This window comes from Apteryx mantelli, chromosome 1 (assembly GCF_036417845.1).
Source record: "Apteryx mantelli isolate bAptMan1 chromosome 1, bAptMan1.hap1, whole genome shotgun sequence".
Classification (NCBI taxonomy): domain Eukaryota; kingdom Metazoa; phylum Chordata; class Aves; order Apterygiformes; family Apterygidae; genus Apteryx; species Apteryx mantelli.
In genome coordinates this window covers 182958742-182980616 of record NC_089978.1, presented here as the reverse complement: position 1 = coordinate 182980616, position 21875 = coordinate 182958742, and the positions used below count along the sequence as shown (strand labels likewise).

At 38.3% G+C, this 21875-nt stretch overlaps 1 protein-coding gene across 7 annotated transcripts; it reads left to right on the top strand.

Annotated features, from left to right (window-relative positions):
• The first annotated feature begins 1387 nt into the window (after positions 1–1387).
• Positions 1388–21875, top strand: MDM2 (MDM2 proto-oncogene). Of its 7 annotated transcripts, none has more exons than XR_010886650.1 (12): positions 1388–1459; positions 2098–2170; positions 4329–4403; positions 4774–4907; positions 5962–6011; positions 7342–7409; positions 7549–7642; positions 10212–10372; positions 11420–11575; positions 12712–12789; positions 14484–15113; positions 21854–21875. XR_010886650.1 is itself a non-coding variant. In XM_067313650.1 (11 exons), the coding sequence occupies exons 2-11, from the start codon at positions 2102–2104 to the stop codon at positions 15051–15053; spliced, it is 1452 nt and encodes a 483-aa protein (XP_067169751.1). In that variant the 5' UTR covers positions 1388–1459; positions 2098–2101; the 3' UTR covers positions 15054–21228. The 7 variants fall into 7 exon arrangements, 4 of the variants coding, with proteins under 4 accessions (XP_067169751.1, XP_067169717.1, XP_067169733.1 ...); XR_010886649.1 differs by lacking the exon at positions 21854–21875 and adding an exon at positions 20713–21228; XR_010886648.1 differs by lacking the exon at positions 21854–21875 and adding an exon at positions 20713–21228 and having other exon boundaries at positions 14484–16313.

Below are 21875 nucleotides of genomic sequence, written 5' to 3'. Positions count from 1 at the left end.
ATCACAAAAATGTCTAGATTTAAACTATTTCTGGAATTTTCACAAGGTCGCATTGTTTTTGAAAAATCTTTATTTGGCCAATGGACAAGTCCAGGCAGTTATCCATTGCTTGTTTGGACAAGTTAGTTGTCATGGAAAATTAGCATTCTTGAGTTGTAGAACATAGTGCTCACTCTACTACAGCGTATCTTTAAACACTGTCTGCAGCACTCATGTTCTTTAACAACTGTTTTCATTGCTCAAATATAATTTTATATATTTTAAAACGTCGCCATGGCCAAAGAGTAAACCCAAGAATCAGAAAGCCGAGTTAGACTAAAAACTAACTAGTTCTACTTGAAGCGTAGATTCCAGAAATTAATTAATTAACAGTCAAAATAACATACCTCTAAATACACTACACTTAAAAGATACTCAAAATTACAGAATGGGAGATGAGAGAAACGTAGTTCACAGATTGTCCAGTTCTCTTTGGATGGGGTAAAATTTTCTACTGCTTCCTCTCCTAAGTATCAGTGAAAAAATAGGTTAAAAAAAAAAGAGCATAAATGAAGCTTGCAAATCGAACTCCTATCCAAAGATATCATTGTCTATTCAGGCAGGCAACACATATTATTCTGTCAATTTATGGGGATTGTAAGAAAGAGCCTCTGCCTTTATTAACCTTGAAAAAAGTTGACATAGCCAAGCTTTCTGTCGTTAACACATGCTGAAGCTGGATTACAGAAAGACAGGGTTGCTATCAGAGCTCTTAAGGTTATTTACTTCCAAAGAAATGCTCGCAGTGTGATGTCTCGAAGCTGGAGTTGATGAAGTCAGGAGCAAGAGGCCTCCCATCGGTGGGGACGGCATGGCCTTGTGCCGTGCGCTGCAGGAGCAGGGCTGTGTCCTGAAAGTGCTGATGTGTCCGAGGGGAATTCTGAGGGATATTGCACTTCTGCCTGCAATCAAGGCTTTTTTATTATTATTTTTTAGTAGAAGTGAGGTGCTGTAAGGGGAGATCAGACTCATTCAGGCTTGCTATCACCAAGCAGCTCTGGTCTTACAGCTCGTCTCAATGCTTCACGTCCGTCAGCAGCAACGTTTTATTTGTTCACTAAAACCCTAGGGTTTGGGGGAGAGGCCGTTACCCAAAACATAGTCCCTGTCCCTCCCCCGTGCGCCCCCGGCGACAGGCAGGCAGACCGCGGGCCGCGCACCGGCTCCCGGGCACCGCCCGCCGCCGCCTCCCCGCGTGAGCGGGTTTCTCCTCAGGCCCGCGCGGCGGGGCCGTTGGCGGCGCGCGGCGGGGCCGGGCAGAGCCCCGCGCCCGCGAGGGGGCGCTAGCGGCGCCCGCAGACCGCACGGTGCGGCGCGGCGCGGAAAATGGCGGCGCTGGGCGCGAGCCGCGCTGCGGCGCGGTAGAGCTCGCGGCCCTCCAGCCGTCGCCGGCCGGGCAGCGGAGCGGGCGCGGCTGGCGGTGCGTGCGGGGCCCAGCTCGCTCGGGGGCAGGGGCTGAGGGGCCGCCCGGGGCTCGCTCGTGGCGCGGCGGCCCCGGCGCTGGGGGAGGGGAGGCTGAAGCGCGGCGGCGGCGGCAGCAGCAGCAGCTCGGGGCGCGGCGCTGGGGCGACCCCTGCGGCTTCCGCCGGCGGGGGGAAGCGGGCCCGGGTGTGGGGGGAGAGCGCGGAGACCGGGCCCGCTTCTCCACGCCGCCCCCCTTTGCAGCGGCCACGGTGAGTCAGCGCGGCGCCCTGCCCACCCGCCCGCCCCCCGCGGTGACTCGGCAGCGCCGCCGCTGTGGGTCATGCTCAGGCATGTCGCGCCGCGGCCGGCGGAGGAGCTAAGCCCCGACTTGCCTTCCCTTGGCAGCGCTATATAAGGGGCGGCCCGGCGCGGCCCAGCTACTCGCCGCCGGAGCCCGGCGTGTGGGTAGAACGAGGCCACGCAGGTGAGTGGGGCCCCGCCGCGGTGGCGGCCGCGCTGCGGGGCGGCGGAGCGCGGCGCCTTCCCGTGCGCGCTGCCGGGCGCCGCGACCGCCCCTCGGTGCCTCTGCGCGAGGGGAAGCCCGGGGTGTGTCGCTGCGTTACATGTTTCGGGTCGCTTTCCCCTTAACTGCAGGCAAATGTGCAATACCAAGATGTCCTCCCTGACGGACGCCTCTTCTGTCACCGCTTCGGAGCAAGAGGCACTGGTCAGTAGCTCTGTTCGACGTGCGAGGTTTTCCTGCTTTTTGCAGAGTTTTTATCTGCTAATTAAGAGGGGCTGCTTTGCTCAGGGAGCGGTGGTTAGAGAAAAGCCAGGAAGCCCGGTGAAGATGCGCTCTCTTTGGTCCTGTAATTGTGAAGTAAATCTTTCTCATTCGTGGGTGAGAGTTGAGGGTGGCGGTTTAGGTCCGAACTCTGTTTCCTGGAGAACTTTGATGTTCAGGTTACTTTCTTCTAATTAAAAGGGCTTCATAGTCAGATCTGATCCTGCTAAATGCTTCGTGGTAGAAAATGTAACAGGTGTCATAACTGAAGAGTTGTGGAAGCTCTCCTTTGGGCAAAACATACATTGCTTGCTTGCCATTATAACTGTAGATTTTTGAATTTGGCATTTTCACTTTCTGCTGTCTTGGAATTTGTAAGCAAATTGTAGTAAGAGTCTTCATTTCTATTTAAGGCTTTACACATCCAGGCTTTCCATGATAAAGCGATGGTTATGCTGTGCTGACTTTGTACATAACATTTCCTTAGAATGGAATTGGCCTATGTGTTATACCTGAGATGTAACAGTTTATTAAAAATGGCATGGTGTACAATGAGGATTTAACTTAATTGCTTTTTGTAGAAGGGTAAGCTTAAAAGTGTAAATTGATAGCAGAGCTTTCAAAAAGCCCAATTGCAGAATAGTAGACTGTGGCTCAAAAAAAATTTTTTTTTAATATATTTTTAAAGTCATCCTAATGTGATGCTATGATATGCAGTCAGGTCTGTGTAGAAGAACTTCCTGCTTGCAGGAGTTGGGGAGCGAGGGCTTGGGAGTAAAAGAATCTTAGCCCATGCATCTAGTGTGGAATCAGACATCTGAAACTATGACTTGCCTTACTATGTTAAGCTGCCTTTGTTACTTTATTAAGCTAGTGTTTGTTTCCTTTATGAAACTGCAGTATATCCTCCATTCTCTAAATAGTTCTAGCATTTAGAAAGGGTGAATAGACATGTATCATTGTTCAAATACGTTTTAGTTTTTTTCCTTATGTGCGATTCTTGCAACTAATTACTTGTTAATGCAGTGTTAATAAAGACTTTATGCTGGTTTTAGCAGATATTTGAAATGGAATGTAGGGAAGTCCTCCTCTCCCCTTAGGTATTTATTCTTTGCCTCATGATATTTTATTCAGGCTTTCTTGCAAAATGTTTTTGTAATAGGCTCTTTTTCTTATTTTAGAGAATGTGTTTAAACATTAGCCTGTTCTTAGAATATTCTTGATGTTGGTAAAGTGTTAGGACTAGAATCTACTGTGCTGGGAACTCTCGGACAATGGCTACACAGGCATTTTCTTGGCAGTAGTGCCAGTCCCTACAGCTTGTCCTTGTCTCCTGCATTACACTAGCACAGCTGTTTGTAGAGCAGTGCAGTGAATGGGACCAGGACACTGCTCTGTCCAGGAGAAAAAAGAGGGGGAAGGTAATTCTTAAACTGTTCTGTCCTCTATCTTGGAAATTGTTCATAGAATGGCCACAGAAATAACTCTGCTGGCACAGCGCCTGGGGAGGGAGGGCAGGGTATTGTAAAGGTAGGAGTGATTGAAAGTTGGTGGAAAGGGCAAGGGCTGCTTATCCCCACTAAGAAAAGCCTAAAGAAGTAAAGCAACCCGTCTGACAAATGTAAACTGCAGCCTCAAACTGTCATGGGAAGAGAATAGGGAAGAGATGGACAAGAGATGGCTCTGCTTTGTCCATTGCACTCTGGACCTCACAGGTAGCCCCAAGGTCCATCTGCCTTCCTGCCTCCTCTCTGGAGTCACTGTAGTGACTAAAGGAGTGAAGCTGAATTCTCCAGGGCCCAGCCCTGTTCCAGTGGATCAGCAAAAGAATCTTGTAGCTCAAGTCAAGGAATCTGTATGTACCACAGAAAGATCAGGGTTTGGGCTAGGATGTACACTGTATGAGAAACTTAGTAAGATTGGGTTTGTGATATTTTCTTTTTAATTTCTAACTTTGCAAAGTCAGAAGCTTGGATGTGGATAGGTTTTCATGGAGTTGTTGTGTTTGTATATCAGATAAATAACAGAAGGAAGAAACTCATCTGTATAAATAATACTGTATTTATTGAATAACTGCAGCAGACTCTTCTTCCCACCACAGGTTAAACCAAAACCATTATTGCTGAAGTTGTTGAAGTTAGCTGGCGCAGAAAAGGACACTTTTACTATGAAGGAGGTGAGAACTTTTAATCAGCAAAGATAGATTACAGTAAATGCAGATGGATTCTTCTTTTGTTCTGGGTGAATCCGAGGGAGTAGTTCACAGCTTGAGTAGAAAGTACTGAGACAGGACGTTGTTTTTAGTTGTCCTGCTGACTTGTTAGATTGCCTTGAGCAAGTTTCTCAAACTCTAGACTGCAATTTCTGGCTGTCTAGAACAGCAGAGTACTTGGTGAACCATAGATGAAAATTGCAACTCAGAGGGATTTTCAGACAATCAGTATGAGAAGAGCAAATGTGTCAATGAATTTAATGTCTTTTCTTGTACACTTAAACTTGTAACAGCAAAGCATATGTATTTAATATCTATTTGATTTATTTTACAGGTAATATTCTATCTTGGCCAATATATTATGTCTAAACAATTATATGATGAAAAACAGCAGCATATTGTGCATTGTGCAAATGATCTCCTTGGGGATTTATTTGGAGTACCAAGCTTTTCAGTAAAAGAACACAGGTAAAATGGCATGCTTTTCTGAAAGTCTGATTGTGAACTAATGTAGAACATAATGATTATGTATGGCATTTTTTAGTTCTCTATGCCTTGCAAGATGTTTAGCTCTCTTTTATAGTTAATCACCTGGTCTGGTCTTTTTCTCTTTTTTTTCCTATCTCTTTTCTGGTTTCTTTTTTTTTTAATTGGAAACTTACTGAACCGATGTTTGTGTTCATAACCAACAAATTTCAGATGATCTGCAAGCTTGAAAGGAGTACAGTAACCGCAGGCACTGAGTTTTGAGAAGAGAATTTTCCCTGTTTCATTTGTAATGTAACAGCTACAAAGGGATTGCAGAAACATGTAAGATTGGACTCCTGACTTGACAATGTGTATGAAGGAGACAATCTAGGTTTTAAAAGTTAACAGCAGAGAATAGTCATATTTACTTCCAGTATGTTCTCCTATCCAGTAATTGTGTGTCACTCCAGCACAAAGCTACAGTATTTTAGCCTTCCTTTTGAACAGGTTGCCTTGCTGTACTGCTTATATGCCTGGTCTTCTGAGCCTTAACATAAATCTTGGTTTAATGCAAGTTTGCTTGTCTACAAGACCTGTACGCATCATTTATAAAAATTCTAGCAAGAATAATTTTGAATCAGTGCTAGAGCTCAAAATCACTGCTGATTTGTTAAGAACTTCTTGTCAAATCATTTTAACAAGAGTTATGATCTTCTATTTCCTGGCTTTTGAAGTGAATTAAAAAAATAAAGCATTTTGAAATTTATTGAGGTGAATAAACTCTCTTCCCTTTCTTCAGAAAGGGAGAAAGAGGGCTTTTTTGTTTGGGCTTTGTTTTTACAAGTGAAATAACGAAGCTGAAAAAACTTAAGCAAGACAGAAAAACTGTTTTCCGCATTCCTCGCAGAAATTAGCTTGCTTTTTGGGGCCATTTCTAATTATTAGACTAAAAATAATTAATTCTAACATGGACATCTTTATAGGTATATGTGCAGAGTACATATGAACTGTACAGTAACTAACTTGCAACATCTCTTTTTTATCCCCATCTAAGGAGAGTATATTCAATGATTTCCAGAAATCTGGTAGCAATCAATCAGCAAGGTAAGCTAGTTTTGGAGGGCCTTTTCTGTGGGGGGTGTAGAAATAGGGAAGATACAGATGCCTACGATAATGCATCTTGTGTGTAATGGTCAGATAACATCTGTCTCTCCATGATGAGATATTTGAGTTTACACAGCACTGCCCAGAGTGACTGCAAGTAAAAGCAAATCAAACCAACCACTGTTTTTTTTCTGGAAATAAAATTGAATCTGAACTGCATTTGGGTAATTTTGTGGGACATAAACCAGAGCAGGCATAGTCAGAACTGAACACTAATGGGACTGAATTCAAAAATTTAATTGACTGCTTGTTTTTCTTACAAATTAAATTTTTTATGATCTTGAAGGGTTTAGGACCAAAAATGAGCTTCTTGAGCTTGTGCCAACAGTGAAGTCAGGGTAAACCTTTGATTTTTTTTTTCTAGTGTGTTTTTGTTTTTGTTTTGTTTTAGTGTTCTGTTTTCATGTTCAAAACTGAATGTGGAATACATTTAGAACAGGTCGTAAGCTCAGCTACATTAGCTAAATTGAGTCCTTTTTAAAAAGCCTGTATACTTAAAAAAAAAAAAAAATTGTAACTCCATGGATAGACACTCCATAAATGGAGAATTGTTACACACGTTCTTTTCTGGAGTATAAAAATGCTCAATATAGCTGTAATTTGGGGGTAATTTTGTGAGTTTCCTTCTAAATACATATTAAGACACCCTTTGTTTATGATGATTCTTGAAGGTAAGTGCTCAAATACTCAATGGGGAAGACACTGTCTTTATTGGCCCCTACTGTTATGTTTGCAATACTTAAACTAGCTCTGACTATTTTGGGGAGGGGAAGATAATTGGTTACTTCTGGATCCATGCAGGCAGTAAGTCAACAAAAGCCAATTTTTCTTCCACTATTTAATGTATTTTTAAATCAGTGTTCCCATAAAGATGATAGCTAGTAAAATACACTTTGGAGAGGAGGAAGTGTAAAAATATTTCCTACCTACATTCTTTCATGCCTGCAGAACCCTAGCTAATGCATATCCTTCATCTGTAGGCATTTATAATATAATTCTGACCTACTTTGCAGTTGGGATTTCTTCTTCCTCCCTCCTTTTCCATTTTTATAATGTTACAGGTAAAGTATTGGACATACCTGAAAAGCAAAGGAGTGGAGTTGTTTTTTCAGTTGTTTAAAAAAATGTATGGATTGTAAGTTCTGATTAGAACTTACTTTGTAAATAGTGTGCAGTTAACTTATCTCCCTTGCTTTTACTATAGTTTTTTTTTAACCTGAGATTACCTTTTTCTGCTGTATTGTAATATGGTTTTGGATTTTTTTTTCAGTCTCAACACTTGTTGACACACCTGAGGATGACGCCAGATTTCAACTTGAAACAGAAAATGTTTTAAAGGTAATCTTTCAATTTGATATATTCTCAGATGTAAAATCAGTTAAGTTGCACACTCTAGTCTCAATGGTTTAGATGCAGTTAGAGTAATTCTAATCTTTTATATTCATGCTTATGCTTATGCAGTATTTCTGTTAATCAGGAATCCATGCAAGAGTTAGAAGAGAAGCAGACTTCACCAAACTTGACTTCCCGACCAACTACATCTTCTAGGAGGAGAACACACAGTGAATCTGGTATGTGCAGATTTATGATACAGAGCTTTCAATATCATGTTCACTTAGGGAAAAAAAAATCTGTTGCCTTGCTGATTTTGAAAGATGGTGACAAATACTATTGCTGTTTCTCTGCTTATCTTAAAGAAAATGTTCAATCTGATAGAAATACAGGATTCTTTGCATTGCTCCAGTATTGTCTTACAGTTCAGATCTCTAGAACTATTAGTAAGGTGATAGAAGAACCTGTTCCACAGATCTGTTCAAGTTCTGCTGATGTGAACAAGTTTCAGTTGTGTCACTTCATGATGAGAACACTTTCGTTTATGAATAGACTGATATAATCAAATTCATTTCAGTTCCCTCTGAGACCACAAGATTTAAAAATTTTGTTGCTCTCTAAAAGAAGTTTGTGTAACCAACTAAAAATCCAATGCAGAAGTGAAAGGTGTTATGTTTAATTTCATTGGATAATTTTGGATGTATTTGGGATCCTGACAATCCTTAAGCACTTACTTTAAAAAAAAAAAAAAAAGTCTGGCCACTTCTTACTTCTCTCCACCTTCTCTTTGCTGTGGTTAATTAATTATTATTGATAAGTGTATTTTCAAAATGTGGAGTGTTTATTCTGATAATTAACAAATAAGCTGGTCTGCATAAACCTGTATAACTTTAAATTTCTCAATGCAAGTGTTCTCTGCATTCCAACTTACCTATTACTTTGCAATTTCTCACATCAGTTTGTTTCATTGCTTGCTTTATTAGCTCATGACTTGATACCTGTAATCACCTGGGCAATGATGAGATCTTTCTTTTTCTTAAGTCGTTTGGGAACACTTTTCAGTTCCTCAGTTTTTGTCTAGTATTTTTTTGTATTCATCATGGGTCGTTGTTATATTAGCCAGCCCAAAAAACTGTACTGCATTGCTAAGCGGTTTGCACTAGATTAAAAGAATATTTTAATGTTGTAACTAAAACTGATGAAAGGATGGAAATTCACAGTTAAACATCATAACCTGTAATATTTAGGCATGACCCAGAGCACATAAGGTCCTGTGTTGTGCTTACTTATTGTAGGTTTGATTATTAACTCTGTCTTTGCATCCGTTTATTAGTTTGTTACAACCTTAAAAGTTCTTTTAATGTAGTGTTTTTATATACACTTTTTTTCTAATTTATAGGAAATCTTCCTTTTAAACCACTATTCTTGTTAAATTGGGATGGTAGCGGCTCCTTTGGAGCCGCTTATATAGTGTATAGAAACCTTGTGGTGATACATTATCAGTACAGCATGGAGCCATGACATCTTAATGAGGACAACGATGGACAGGAGCAACCGTTGGGCCTGGGGGCACCAAATTTGGTGGGGCTCTCAGGGCGGAAAAAGAAAAGAGAGGGGCTGAGCCAAGAAGCACCAAGGGAAAGTAAGAGAAGTCTCAAAGTATGTACAAGTGTTTTGTTCTCTTTTCTTTTGCAATGAAAGATTCAAGACTTGGAGACTCATGGATTGTCAGGATGTATTTTTACAAGACAAGGGAGAAGTTGGGCAATAGAGGGTGTGTGCAAAAGGCACCTGTAGGGGGCAGCAGGCTCTTACCAAAAGTCTGTTGAACCAATTTGTCAGTCCTCTTTGGAAATTTTCACTCCACTGCACTTATGTACTGACTTTGCAATGCTTTTTAAATAAACTTATTTCTTATCAAACTCTGTAAATACCAGTGGAGCTGAATTTTGACTTTTTTACCCCTAAAATGCTGTCCCCCTACTCCTTCTTATGCTGCAAAACAGTGTTGTTTTAAAATGTGACATACTTAGAAAGCATTGCTTTTCTGCCTTTAAATTAAAATTGTTTAATATGCACAGCTCAAAGCAATGCTTCTGTAGTTAAATTTTTACATAGTATGTTAGTCCTGAAGATTTTCTTGCTAGAGTGTGGTCGAACTCATTCATGTAAGGATTTGTTAGAAAAATCCTTTTGAGTAAATACTATTACATGTATTGCAACTATTAACTGATAGATTTGTTGAAGTATCTGGAACTTGCACTTGAATTTATCTTGCCTGGCATGAGATCCTTTGTATGTGTTTGACCTGAGAGCTAGTTGCTCTTGTCTCCCTCCAAATTCTGGAAGGGGCTAACGAGCCCTCTGAAAGTACCTTTCTGTATACTGACTGCAGGGGGAGCTAGGACAATTAGGATCGAAACTGAATTTCTTAAAGTTAGGAGGGGTGTAACTTAAGTGCTTTGTGTGAAATGGAGTAAAAAGCACTTCCAGCTTTGCAATTACTGTATTTGCTAAATATGGAAGCTGCCATTTACAAGCTGTACTGATGGGACAAGCGGGGAGAACCAGATCCTGAAATACTGGTTTCTTGAATGTGTTCCACATTACTCATGTTTCTCAGTGTTACTGTGCCTTCTTAAAATTAGCTTTTGGTGCCTTTACTTTTTTCCATAAAATAATACTGAAGAACTATTTTTCTTGAACTCCTAAATAAGTAAATTACATTTTAAGCTGCTATAAAGAACAAGCAAAACTGCACACTGCATAGATGTTTTTGGATTAATAAAAATTCTTTAATATGCCCAGAAGAAAATTCTTCGGATGATCCGCATAGTGACAGAAGAAAACGACACAAGTCGGACAGCATTTCGTTGACGTTTGATGAAAGTCTCTCGTGGTGTGTAGTCAGTGGGCTGTGTCGTGAAAGAAGCAATAGCAGTGATTCAACAGATTCTCCTTCCATTCCTGTAAGTCAAAAAATGCTTTTTGTGGTACAGATTTTGCAGATACCACAACTGCAGATGTGCATCTTAGAACCTTGTATTAGTAACTGAAACCAGCAGTGCCTTTAGTGGCGTCTGAGAATTGGGGCTGGGGAAAGAGAAGGGACTGAAAGAGAAGTTGGTGTATGTGTGTGGAGTAAGGTCTTTCATGGATTTTTTTTGACAAAACTCAATATGAAATATGAGCTCTGAATATTCATGGAGAAAGACAGGCAAATAGAGTCTTATTTCTTGGTGCAGTATTAAAAAAGCGCAAAATCTATTTTGTATTTTAAAATAAGTACTTTCTTAGATTGACAGAAGAAGAAAAGTAGTCATAGGCAATCTATAACTTAGAACAATATCTAGTTCTGGACAAGTGGTAGTTATAGTACAACTTTGATAACTGTACATAGTAGTGCCCTGATGGTATGCTGTATTTGTTTGCGTAGCCCTTACTGACTTTTTTTATTGTTTTCAGCAAACACTGAGACAGATTATCTGTGGTTAGGCTAAGTAATGAAAAGCTAAATTAATTGTATTCTTAGTCAAATAACAGTATTTTGAATTGACAGAACTAATATTTTAACTTCACTTTTTGCTATTTGATAACTGTTTAACCACTGTCTCAAATTAAAGAAGAACATGAAAGTTAAAAAGACAAGTAGATGAGAATAGAGAATTTAATGACATAGAGCTAAAACACAGCATCTTCTCTCAAAAAGCATAAGATGACATGCAAGAACTTTTGTGAAATAGAAGAAGCAGTCTTTAAGCTGAATATAGGTTGACTGCTGCTTCTATCACAAAACTGACAAGCTTTCAGATCTAAAAGCTTTAATTATTTTTACCCAGGTATAATCAGTTTGTCTCATAAAAGATGTTCCATCTAACAGCAGCTCTTTTCATTTCTTCCATAGCTAATTAAACTGTATAGTTCAGTTTTATCTTATTAAGAGCGATCTTAATAGAAATGGTTATATAGGTATGGACTAGTGAGGCTGAATGTATATTTTCTTTCTCTTTTTTCAGGATCTTGATGCCAGTTCACTAAGTGAAAACTCTGACTGGTTTGACCACAGTTCTGTTTCAGACCAGTTCAGTGTAGAGTTTGAAGTTGAGTCTATTTATTCAGAAGACTATAGCCATAATGAAGAAGGACAGGAGCTCACAGATGAAGATGATGAGGTATATATTTGCCTTTTATGATTGGTGGGTGAGAAGGGGAAGGAAAATTACATGAATACTTCGTGTTGAGATTCTGACAAATAGAAGCAGTAATTCTTCAGACTTATTTCAGGACTGCATATGCTATATAACAAACTGCACCCAGTCATTTATTATATCAAGTTACGTGCCTGTGCAGTTGGGCCACAATTACACACCCATCAGTCCTGTATCCAGAACTGTGCTGAGGCATTCTGCAGGTTTTGAGACAGACCCTGGTAGCCCGGAGATGTCTGTCTGTCTTAAACGTCACTCCTTAGCAGCTGGAGTCAGGAGCGTTATGTATGCTTGAGTCTAATCTTACATTTTTAATTACAGAAGTATTCATTTGGAACATACGTTGAGCTTAACTCTGGACACTGAATGAGAACTTTCCTAGTAACTCTTTGCAGAGGGATACTTCTAAATTACTTGTCTCCATGAATCTAAATGTTTTATAGAGATATGCTGAAATACAATTTTAGAAATTTCCATTAGGAGACAACAACATATTAAAATTGTAGTTCCCATCTTTTCAAGAGATTTAGGTGCCTGTAATGTCAGGAATGAAGTGGGAAATTATTTTTTCTGTATTAGTTTTCTGCTGTTTCAGTGAGCTGTATTAGCTTACAGCAAGATGAGGTAAGCACCAAAGTCAGAATCGGTCAGGGACATATATGATCATGATACTTGGGAGTGGAGGAATGGAACTGGCTATGCTGATTTACAGTGGCTTAGAGTGCCGCAGAGCTGCACCCTGAGATAAGACAGATTTGGAGGGGGAGAGGATTGAGGGTTTGGTTTTGTTTCCTTAACAGTAGTGTTAAAAGAGAGTGTTTTCTTACTGCTACATTTCTCTCTTACAGTTGACATGAACTGTATGAGAAAGTTGTCCCTTTTATCTGTCTCATCTGTGTTTGTCAAACTGTGCGTCCCAAGTGTGAACAGAAATTTTTTCCAAACCTAGCTATCAGATTTTATCAGGAGTTACTTTCTAGCCTTTATTAATATCAAACTTACTACATTTAATTAAAAGTGGTTATCAAAAAACAGGTTTTATAAAATGAATGCCAAAAAAGAGTGCTTCAGAGCTTTCAGTGCCTTTTTTTTTTAATCAGGTATATCAGTTGACTATTTATCAAGATGAAGAAAGTGATGCTGATTCATTCGACGAAGATCCAGAGATTTCTCTCGCTGTGAGTAAATCCTTGATTTGCAAAGCATTGTAAATTGGGTGAATGGACAGAGCAGGTCAAGGCTTATAGGTGAAGTCTGTGGTTACCCATGATTTTTAAATCTTTAATTAGCTTTTTCTTGCATGCTTGAAGATTCCAAGCTAGTATTTTGATTACCAACATGTGAGTATTAAGGAACGTGAATATTAAAAAAAAAAAAAAAAAAGTTTTAAAATAAGTTTCCTAATTCATTTTAGAAAAACTAACTTAAAGTTTCACTGGCTTAGTGGAAGAAAACTATTTAGAGCCTAAGGCTGACTTTTTGTGCAAAATGCAGAGGAAATATTGTTTAAAATATTGTGTATATTTAAAAAGCTTTCATTATAAATCAGAGTATCTCATTTTATTGTCCATCCTGAATGAAGGAATCAGTAGTATAGAGATGTGAAGGCAAACCTTTCAGAAGTTGCATTTTCAGAACAGTATTGTAAAATTAGTAGGTTTTGAGGCATTTTTAATTTTGTGCGACAGTTCTTGATTGTGGGAAGAACTGCAGGCTTATGGTATTTGGAGCAAAATATGTAGACAGCTATAAATAAAATATACCCTCACCCCAGTTTAAAATAAGTTATTTTGTGTCTTGAAGGGTAGCTGGGGTCTTTTTAAATGTAATGTTGAATATTTTTAAAAGTTTCTCTAGAATTAAAAAGCATTGTATATTTTAATTGTTGCTTTTCACTGTTGAAGCTTGAATAAAGCTGTTGTGCAAAACTATTTGAAATGTTCCAGTCCCTTGATGCTCTGCGGGACTCCTCTGTGTGGAGACAGGGCCAGACACCATTTGAAAACATAGCGCTCCTTATGTGTGGAAAAATATATCTGTCCATTATTTTTAGGATTTAAAATTGGTGTCTTAAGCTTTTGATGCTGCTGATGCTATTCAGGACTCAAACCAAAAAATGCTTCAAGCCTTCCAAATAAGGGATTTTGTTCTTTTTTTCTCTACAGAATGCATTAATTCTAAGGAGGATCTTTTTCCATATTAAAAAAAAAAAAAGGCATTTTTTAATGGGATAGAGGGTCTCTTTTCATTGCAGCCTATGGAGTAAGCTCCGAGACAGTGACATGACTCTCTTTAAAATGGCTGATGTTTTCTACTCTGTGTCATACTGCTGTCTCAGAGTGCCCTCACCCGGCCATTTGGCAGACCAACATCCTCCTGGCCATTTCCACTGGAAATAAACATGCACCGAGCAGCAACAGCTGAGCATCCCCCGGTTTAGAGGCTGTTCCTCCAGTCGGGGTGTTGCTAGTCATTTGCAAAACAGTTCTCATTCATAAGCTCATAACTGAAAATAATGGAAATGGTAGCCCTTTTGCCAGAAAAGTTCTTCATGAGGTTCTCCGAAGACTTCTGTGGTCTAGTTTCTTCAGTTTTGGCTAAGAAATAATTTAAAAAAAAAAGTCTCTACCTCTATTTTTATTTCACGTCTACTGCAAGAAGGAAGAAAATTAGAGTCTTTTAAAAATTAGACTGTTCTATTCCAGAATCACAAACTGGGATCAAACACTGAATGGGATTTTTAAGCTATAAACAAGTTGATAGCTCAAGATGACTTATTATTTTGGCAGTAATAAATTCTTTGTAATCTCTAAATATTTCAATTGTAAGAGTTCCAAGTAGCTTAACTGTTTCAACCTTTAATTCACTAAAGGATTATTGGAAGTGTGCTGAATGTAGTGAAATGAATCCTCCACTTCCACGACATTGCCACAGATGCTGGGCCCTTCGTGAGGACTGGCTGCCGGATGAAAAGAGTGATAAATCAGAAAAAAGCAAATTAGAAAGTTCTTTGCACCTGGAGTCTGAAGAAGGTTTTGATGTTCCTGACTGTAAGAAAGTGAAAATGACTGAAGATAAAGAACCAGCTTTGGAGGAAAGTGATGATAAAGCAGTACAAATTTGCGAGTCCCAGGAGAGTGAAGAGTATTCTCAGCCATCTACATCTAGCAGCATGTTTTGTAGCAGCCAGGAGGACTTTAAGGAACCCGAGAAGAGAGAAGTGCAGGACAAAGAGGAAAGTAAGGAATCCAGTCTGCCTATCACCAGCATAGAGCCCTGTGTCATATGTCAAAGCAGACCTAAAAATGGCTGCATAGTACATGGCAAAACAGGACATCTTATGTCGTGTTTTACATGCGCAAGAAAACTTAAGAAGAGGAACAAACCCTGTCCAGTGTGCAGACAGCCCATACAGATGATTGTGCTAACCTACTTTAGTTAGAAGGATGTTGAGCGGAAAGCAGCAAAAGGAACTTCATAGACTGGTACAGCAATTAAGAGAGTAAGAAACTATTTTTGTATACTTATTGGAATATTAATATTTTGGGTGTCTTTACATTTGATGTGGAAGGTGGTTGCTGAAATAAATATTGCACTGGAATTGATAGTTTAGCCTAATACTCATTAGCCAATTTGAAGACTTTAAATCCTTCTCAATAGAAATACCCATTTCCTGTAAATGGTCTGCCTTTCCAAGTGTTTATGTTGTAAACAGGTTAATAACATTTGAATTACTGGATTAAATACACACATTAAAAACAAATTTAGTGGTTTTGAGGGGAGATACATTTTTGAAGAGTTTGTTGATGGTGATTCCTCCTCTTAAGATAGAAGACTCTCTAGATTCCAGTATCTGTTGCTTGGTGAAGACACTGGGCAAAAATTAGAACTCTGAATAAGTCAGTAAAATAAATAAATAGAATCTCGTCTCCCTCGCTCCCAAAACTTAAATTCTTCCCAGTAGTCAAATTATGGGGAAGCTCTTTTAGATACTTAAGATTATCAGGAAATGAGGGAAGATGTGATAGAAAATCATTTAAGGATTTGGAAATAGAATAGGAAACAGTGTCTTTTATTTTTATAACTTGCATTGTAAACTTCAGTGCTGTAGGAATGTGTCCTGAGAAGTCATTGACTTAAATTCAGTCTTACAGTTACCTCTTAAACATCCCAAGAAATAGGCTCTGAAAATATTTTGTGAGATTTGGTGGTCTGTGCTGTGCTGTGGATTATTTTAACAGTGTGTAAAACTTGAAACAGGCAAGGAAAATGAAGGATTGTCTATATAATAAGTTGCCCAAATTAGGCAATATTGGGGGAGATTTGTATTTTTTCTGCGGTGGTTTTTGACTTCAGCAGTATGTTATACAGCTTGAGCACTACATTCCCTTGAATAAAAAAAAAAATCCACCTCTAGTTGCAGAAACAAATAAATTGTGTAGTTCTATTTCAGGTGGATATTTTTTAGGTTAAGTAGTCTTTCTTATTTATTTTTATCTGTATCACAAGAATTTTGAAAATCTGTTGCCAGGTGTTTGACTAATTTAAATATTCAAAGACCTTAATATGAAAATTTGTCACAACTTGATCTGACACTTACAGCTTTAACTCTTCTCACTGTACTTATCAAAAACTTTGTGAAACTTGTCTGTTCCTTTATTAGGAAGTTTACTAACTAAGTTCTGTGGTGCATTCATAGAAGGTAATGTGAGTATGTATTTGTATGCTAAAGTACCTTCAGGATGTGGTTAGATTAGATTTGAATTGTTTTTTAGATGGATAGTTTCTGCACCCGTGAGTTGTAATTTTTTTCCCCCTTTGGAAAACTAAATTTAAGAAAAGAATTGCACATTTTAGCAGGTTTTTAATTTTAGAGGTAGTCACTAGTAGTCTGTCCAGTAGGGAGAATGGCAGATTAGTAGCTTTTGAGTCAAGGGAGTTCCATGTATGGAGATGTAACCCAAATGCAGAAGTTGGGTGGTTTTTACCATCCTGCAAGCCTAGGTTAAGTAGCTTCCTTAAATTAAAACACTAGTATAAAACAGTTAATACCTGTGTACTAGTACAAAGACTTACTGTTATAACTGCTTTAGTGTCAGAACTGAAATAGTTATTCTAGTATAAAGTATCTGTAAATCAGGGGCAAAAACACCCTGAATATGAGGAAGTACCTAGGCAAATAACAAATAAAAGAAACTAAAAGCTGTACAATACAAACTTGTTAAACTCTTGGTTATTTGCCTGCAAAGAAATTCCGTGATATGTAAAGACTGAATTACCTGGGTCTCTTTTTTTTTTTTTTCTCCATAGTTAAGCTTATTTTTGCAAAATACTACTAAAAGAAGATTCTGTTACCTCTGATGTTTAATTGTAATTCATTTTAACTAAACTTAACAAAATTTAAAACCCAATTGTAATTGTCTCTTCAAATTCTTACATGCAAATTTCTTGCTCTTTGCAATTTGTGATGTGACAGCAGATAGTTGGAAGTTCTTGAAGTTACAACTTAAAGGCTTTGGTCAACAGTAACCTTTCATGCTGGGTTTTGATAATCCTTTAGCCTGATATAGGAAAAATCCTTTAGGCTGTCACTGGTATGCATACTTTGGATATATTGGTCAAAAAACGTTGCATATAGCCTCACTGAATTGAAATTGTGATGAAAAATTTGCTAAAGCTTAAATAGGTTACAGCACTTCTGTGAAACTGTCCTGTTGCAGCAGGACGGATCTTTACATTTTCAGGCAGTGATGCTTCTCACAGATGGTTACTTGCCTTAATTCATGGCTGCTTCCTGTTTATTTTTCTTATGTTACTTGATAAAGTGTGGTGAAGCCTGCAAAGGCTCTTCCACTGCATCTACAGATCAGGACCAAGCAGTGGTCATATCTTGCCTGGGACCTGTAGTTGAGAGAGAATTGAAAAGCTGTATGTTCAGGAAGAGCATTGATAAAATGCGGAGTGGGCTAAGGAAGTTTATCCATTACACTGTCTCTTATGCCTTAAGCTTTTTCAGTTTGATACCTTCTCTACAGTCACTGTAGTTGCTATGTAACTGCAGTCATGGGAGAGCAGCTGTTCTTACTTAGTTCCTATTGGAACAAATTTTAACATCCCACTCCTGGTGTCCTCTTACAACCCCTTAAGTTATCTTCATCATTAGAAACAAACAAAAAAACACTCGCAAGAAAGCATGTATGGTCAGCGTAGTGATTCTTGTTATTCACAGTTACTTAGCTTTGGAATTTCCTTTCAATAATATCTCCCACCAAAGCCTTCTGCCTTGGCAAAAGGTAAAAGGAGAGCATACAGCATAATGGATTTTCCCTTTTAGGATCTAAAAGTTTACTTCCTTAGCATTTCTTTTTCTGTGGGGAATAGCCATGGAAATACCCTCTACTCCATACAATATTGAGGAAATGGGAATTTAGGTTTCTGCATCCTTGGATAAACTAGTGCAGCAGACTGACTCTTTGTTCTGGATTGTGTTGTTTGGCTTATTAATTTTTAACACTTTCTAGTAAGGGTTAGATGGCTTTTTTCAAAACTTGCTTTACAAATGAGGAAGTGATGAGTAGTGTGACATCTAGCCCAGTTCCTGTGAAGAAGCCAGCAGGCAAATGAGAGCTGCTCTAGGTGCACAGGGGGTGTGCGTGCATCTGTCTGACGGAAGTGCTGAGGACCAGGACCCTGGTTCAGAGCAGGTGTTCAGGCACTTAATTGTAACAGATTGCAATTTTTGAATCTGGCTCTGTTAAGTCACTTTGACCTGCACTTGGACCTCTGTAAATGTAGACAGAAGAAATGCCGAAAGGATTAATGGCAACAAACCTTGTATTTATCACCCTGGGTTTTTTTGGATAGATAATTATCTGTCCTTGAGTAGTTGTCAAAATCAGCACAGAAGTTCACACTTATACTTAGAGAGCTCTCTTAGATTGTTATTTAATGCCAGAGACATTTTAATCTTTAATTTATTGCAGTTTGTACATACTCCTGTGCATACAGTTAGTGTTTTGAGCTTTAATTTATTGAATTAGTCTATTGGTACGTGTATATACATAAATGTGCGTACGTTGTAAATCACAGTTACAAGAAGAATATTTAAGCAATTGTAGCATTAAAAATAAAAAGGCAGATATATTGCAAACTAAGAGGGGCATAAGAAGATTTATGGCTTTTCTTTTTTTCCTTCTCTTAATACAACTAGTGAGTTATAACCATAGAAGATTTATTAAATGACAATAGAGATGGATGCTGATACAACATTAATGTTGTGAAAATATTTTGGTGCTGTTTTCTTTTGGAATGCTTTTGCATCTCCGAGTATAACCAAGAAGCTAACTTACTACTTCATTGCTCTAGTAACATTGTAAATCCTTATCTGGAAGCTGTGGTGACAAGAGGAGAGGATTCAAGTTTGATTTGTATTGGGTGATAATTTCTTTTGCCCTTGACTACGTGACCAAGAAGGTTAAAGGAATGGCAAGACATCAACAAAATTTGAAAGTATACAATTATTTTCAGTAATTGTCTTAGCCTGTTCCTTCATGCACTTCAGGCAGACAATATTCATATACAAATATTACCAAAAATTACAGTTATTCTCTTTTATAAAGTACAATAAAAATACTTGTTGATTAAATATGACTTTTTCACAATATAGATTTTTTTAATATTAAAATTCAACTCCTGAACCAAGAAAGCTAAGTGCAGAGTACTCAAGACAGAAGCCAAAATTAATTTGTTCCAGTATGTCTAACACTTCTCAAAAAGGCTAGAAATGTTGAATACTGAAATATTTGAGAATCTTTAATACTGAATCTTCACTTCAAATTTTCCAGTTTATAAAGTCTGCTGCTTTTATCCTTTAAAAATGTTGCACAGCTGAAGTGTAAGTAGCTGGATCACTGATTCTAGTTAATATTTCACTGCAAGGATTACATTTTTGTTGAACAGCACCTGTGGAATATTGCATATTAGTATCATTACACTGGAACAAGTATGTGCTGTATTGTATTCCACAAGAGGCTATGGCTGCCACATCAGTTAGCAGGTTGATTTAGAAAGGCTAAAAGTTTACATAGTTCTGTTGATGAAAGGTGTTGCATTTATTTCTGACCATTTTTTTTGTTCCATTTTATCACTGAGTTCCATTTTTTTGTAAAAACTTGTTTAAATGTCACTGTCTCTTAAACTTCTGTCTGTTTGGTTATGAGGCCAAATGCAAAAGACTCAGATTTTTCCCCTTTAAGTCTAATATGAAGGAAAACCAATTCTTATTCTTGCAGAAAGCATCAACAGGAATAATTGTTTGTTTCAGAAAACCTTGTTATTACAGGAAGGAGATTAGAAAATTACTAGAAGCACAGTGAAAGTGAATAAACTGAAATGAATAAAAAGCAATTGTACAGGGGTGAAAAACTGTTTTCTTCCCTCTCAATCTAAAGTTGCTAAAGGGCATAACTTGAATATGTTCATAAGTTGAATTTTTAACTTTACTTAGCTTTTTAAACCAGTTAATTTACTCAGAGTGTTAATTTGCCTACATCTATGGTTGGGCAGCAGTTATCCCAGGAAGATAGGTGTTTTGTTGCACAACACAACGCTTTACTCAGCCCAAAAAGGGGTATTTGCTGTTTTGATGCTTTCCTATGTAGTGTGCATAAATGACTCCCAGAAAGGCATGATTCGTACCTGCTTTATCGGCTGCCCTCACCTGCTTATTCACAATACGAGCAGGTAGAGGCAGACTTTGTGGGGGGGGTTGCACATTGCGTAGCTGGTTGTACTCTTCAGTACGCTATTGTAGCTCGAAGCTCCACCAGGCCGGGAGTTCAGGAGAACAGCTTTCGCTGCTGGCAGGCATCTTGCTGGTCCTGGGACGGGGTTAACTACTGTCACGCAGTGAAGGTTCCCAGCATAATGTCTGAGTCTCGCTCTTATTTTTTGGAGTTACTTTGTAGTTTAAAGGTGTTGCAAAGTGTAAATAAAAAACAAAACAAAACAAAAACTAAGTATCTTAACAAAGGTCAGAACTTACTAAAAATGAAAAATTGTTGCTTTTAGCTGATGTATGCTTTTTTTTTTAATTAGTACAGGCACAACACAAACTTCAAGCAAATATATCTTTGAAGTATATATTGTACATGTAAAATTTGTTGGTTAAAATGCGTTAGCACCTCTTTTTTGTAAACATTGCTTTAAATTAAACAGCATGGCTTTAAAGGACAGTTCTTATTTTCACATTGAATTAATGGAAGTCAACATGATGGTTACATAAATCCTAAAATCAGATGGTTTTTCAGAGTCTTGCATTGTTTTCTGAGTATGCATTGTTGAATGATTATTAAACACTGTTTAATAATAAATTTAAATAACTATGCAATTTTGCCACTACATGTACACATACATGTATACACATACGCATACCTTCTAGACAGCCCTTACAGGTAAAGTAAAAATATCTACTCAAATTGCACAGAATATAGTTCCCTTTAAGAGAAGAATTCTCATGTGCATTGCATTTATGTCTTCTGGTTTTAAGTTTTTCCTTTTCTGAGGAAACTAAACATTGTTATGTTTAAAAGCTTTAAATAAAGATTATTTTATATAAACGCCTTGTTTTTATTTCTTTAAGTCAATGATTTCATTTTTGGAATTTCTGCTGCTTTACTCTCACAGTTTTTTAATTCTGTGAAACAACATGCAGGCTCTTCCTAACCTTACTCGTCCACTGTGTTCTCACAGCTTTCATGCTTTTGGGGGATTTTAAAGTGAAGTGAGCTGTAGATCCTTTTTGCTTTAAGTGACAGAATCGGAACCAAGTGTTAGTGGAGGTAGCAGTGGATAACTTTATTCCTCTGACTGGTGGACTATCCACAGCGCTTCATAAGAGAACAAAAACTACAGACAATTCAAATGGGCAAGGTGCTATGATGAGGGCATCAGTCAAAAACAGCGTCTTGTTGTACATGCAGGCCTCATTCTGAACCTACATTTCTGTTTCAATTTTTGAACTACATTTTATTTACAATTTCATGTGCTGCACAGAATCTAGAAAACTGGCAGAATTGTGGCTAACGACCAATGTATATAGCCCAGTTAGTTAGTATGCTTTCATGTGAGACAGGGGTACCCTTTCAGTAAAGGTGGTACTGTCAAAAGGGCTCTGTTTGCATCTAACAACTGCTAACTGCTTCTCTGGATTTTTTTTTTTTTTTTTTGATTTGCTGTCTACAGGAAAATACAGACGTTTCCCAAG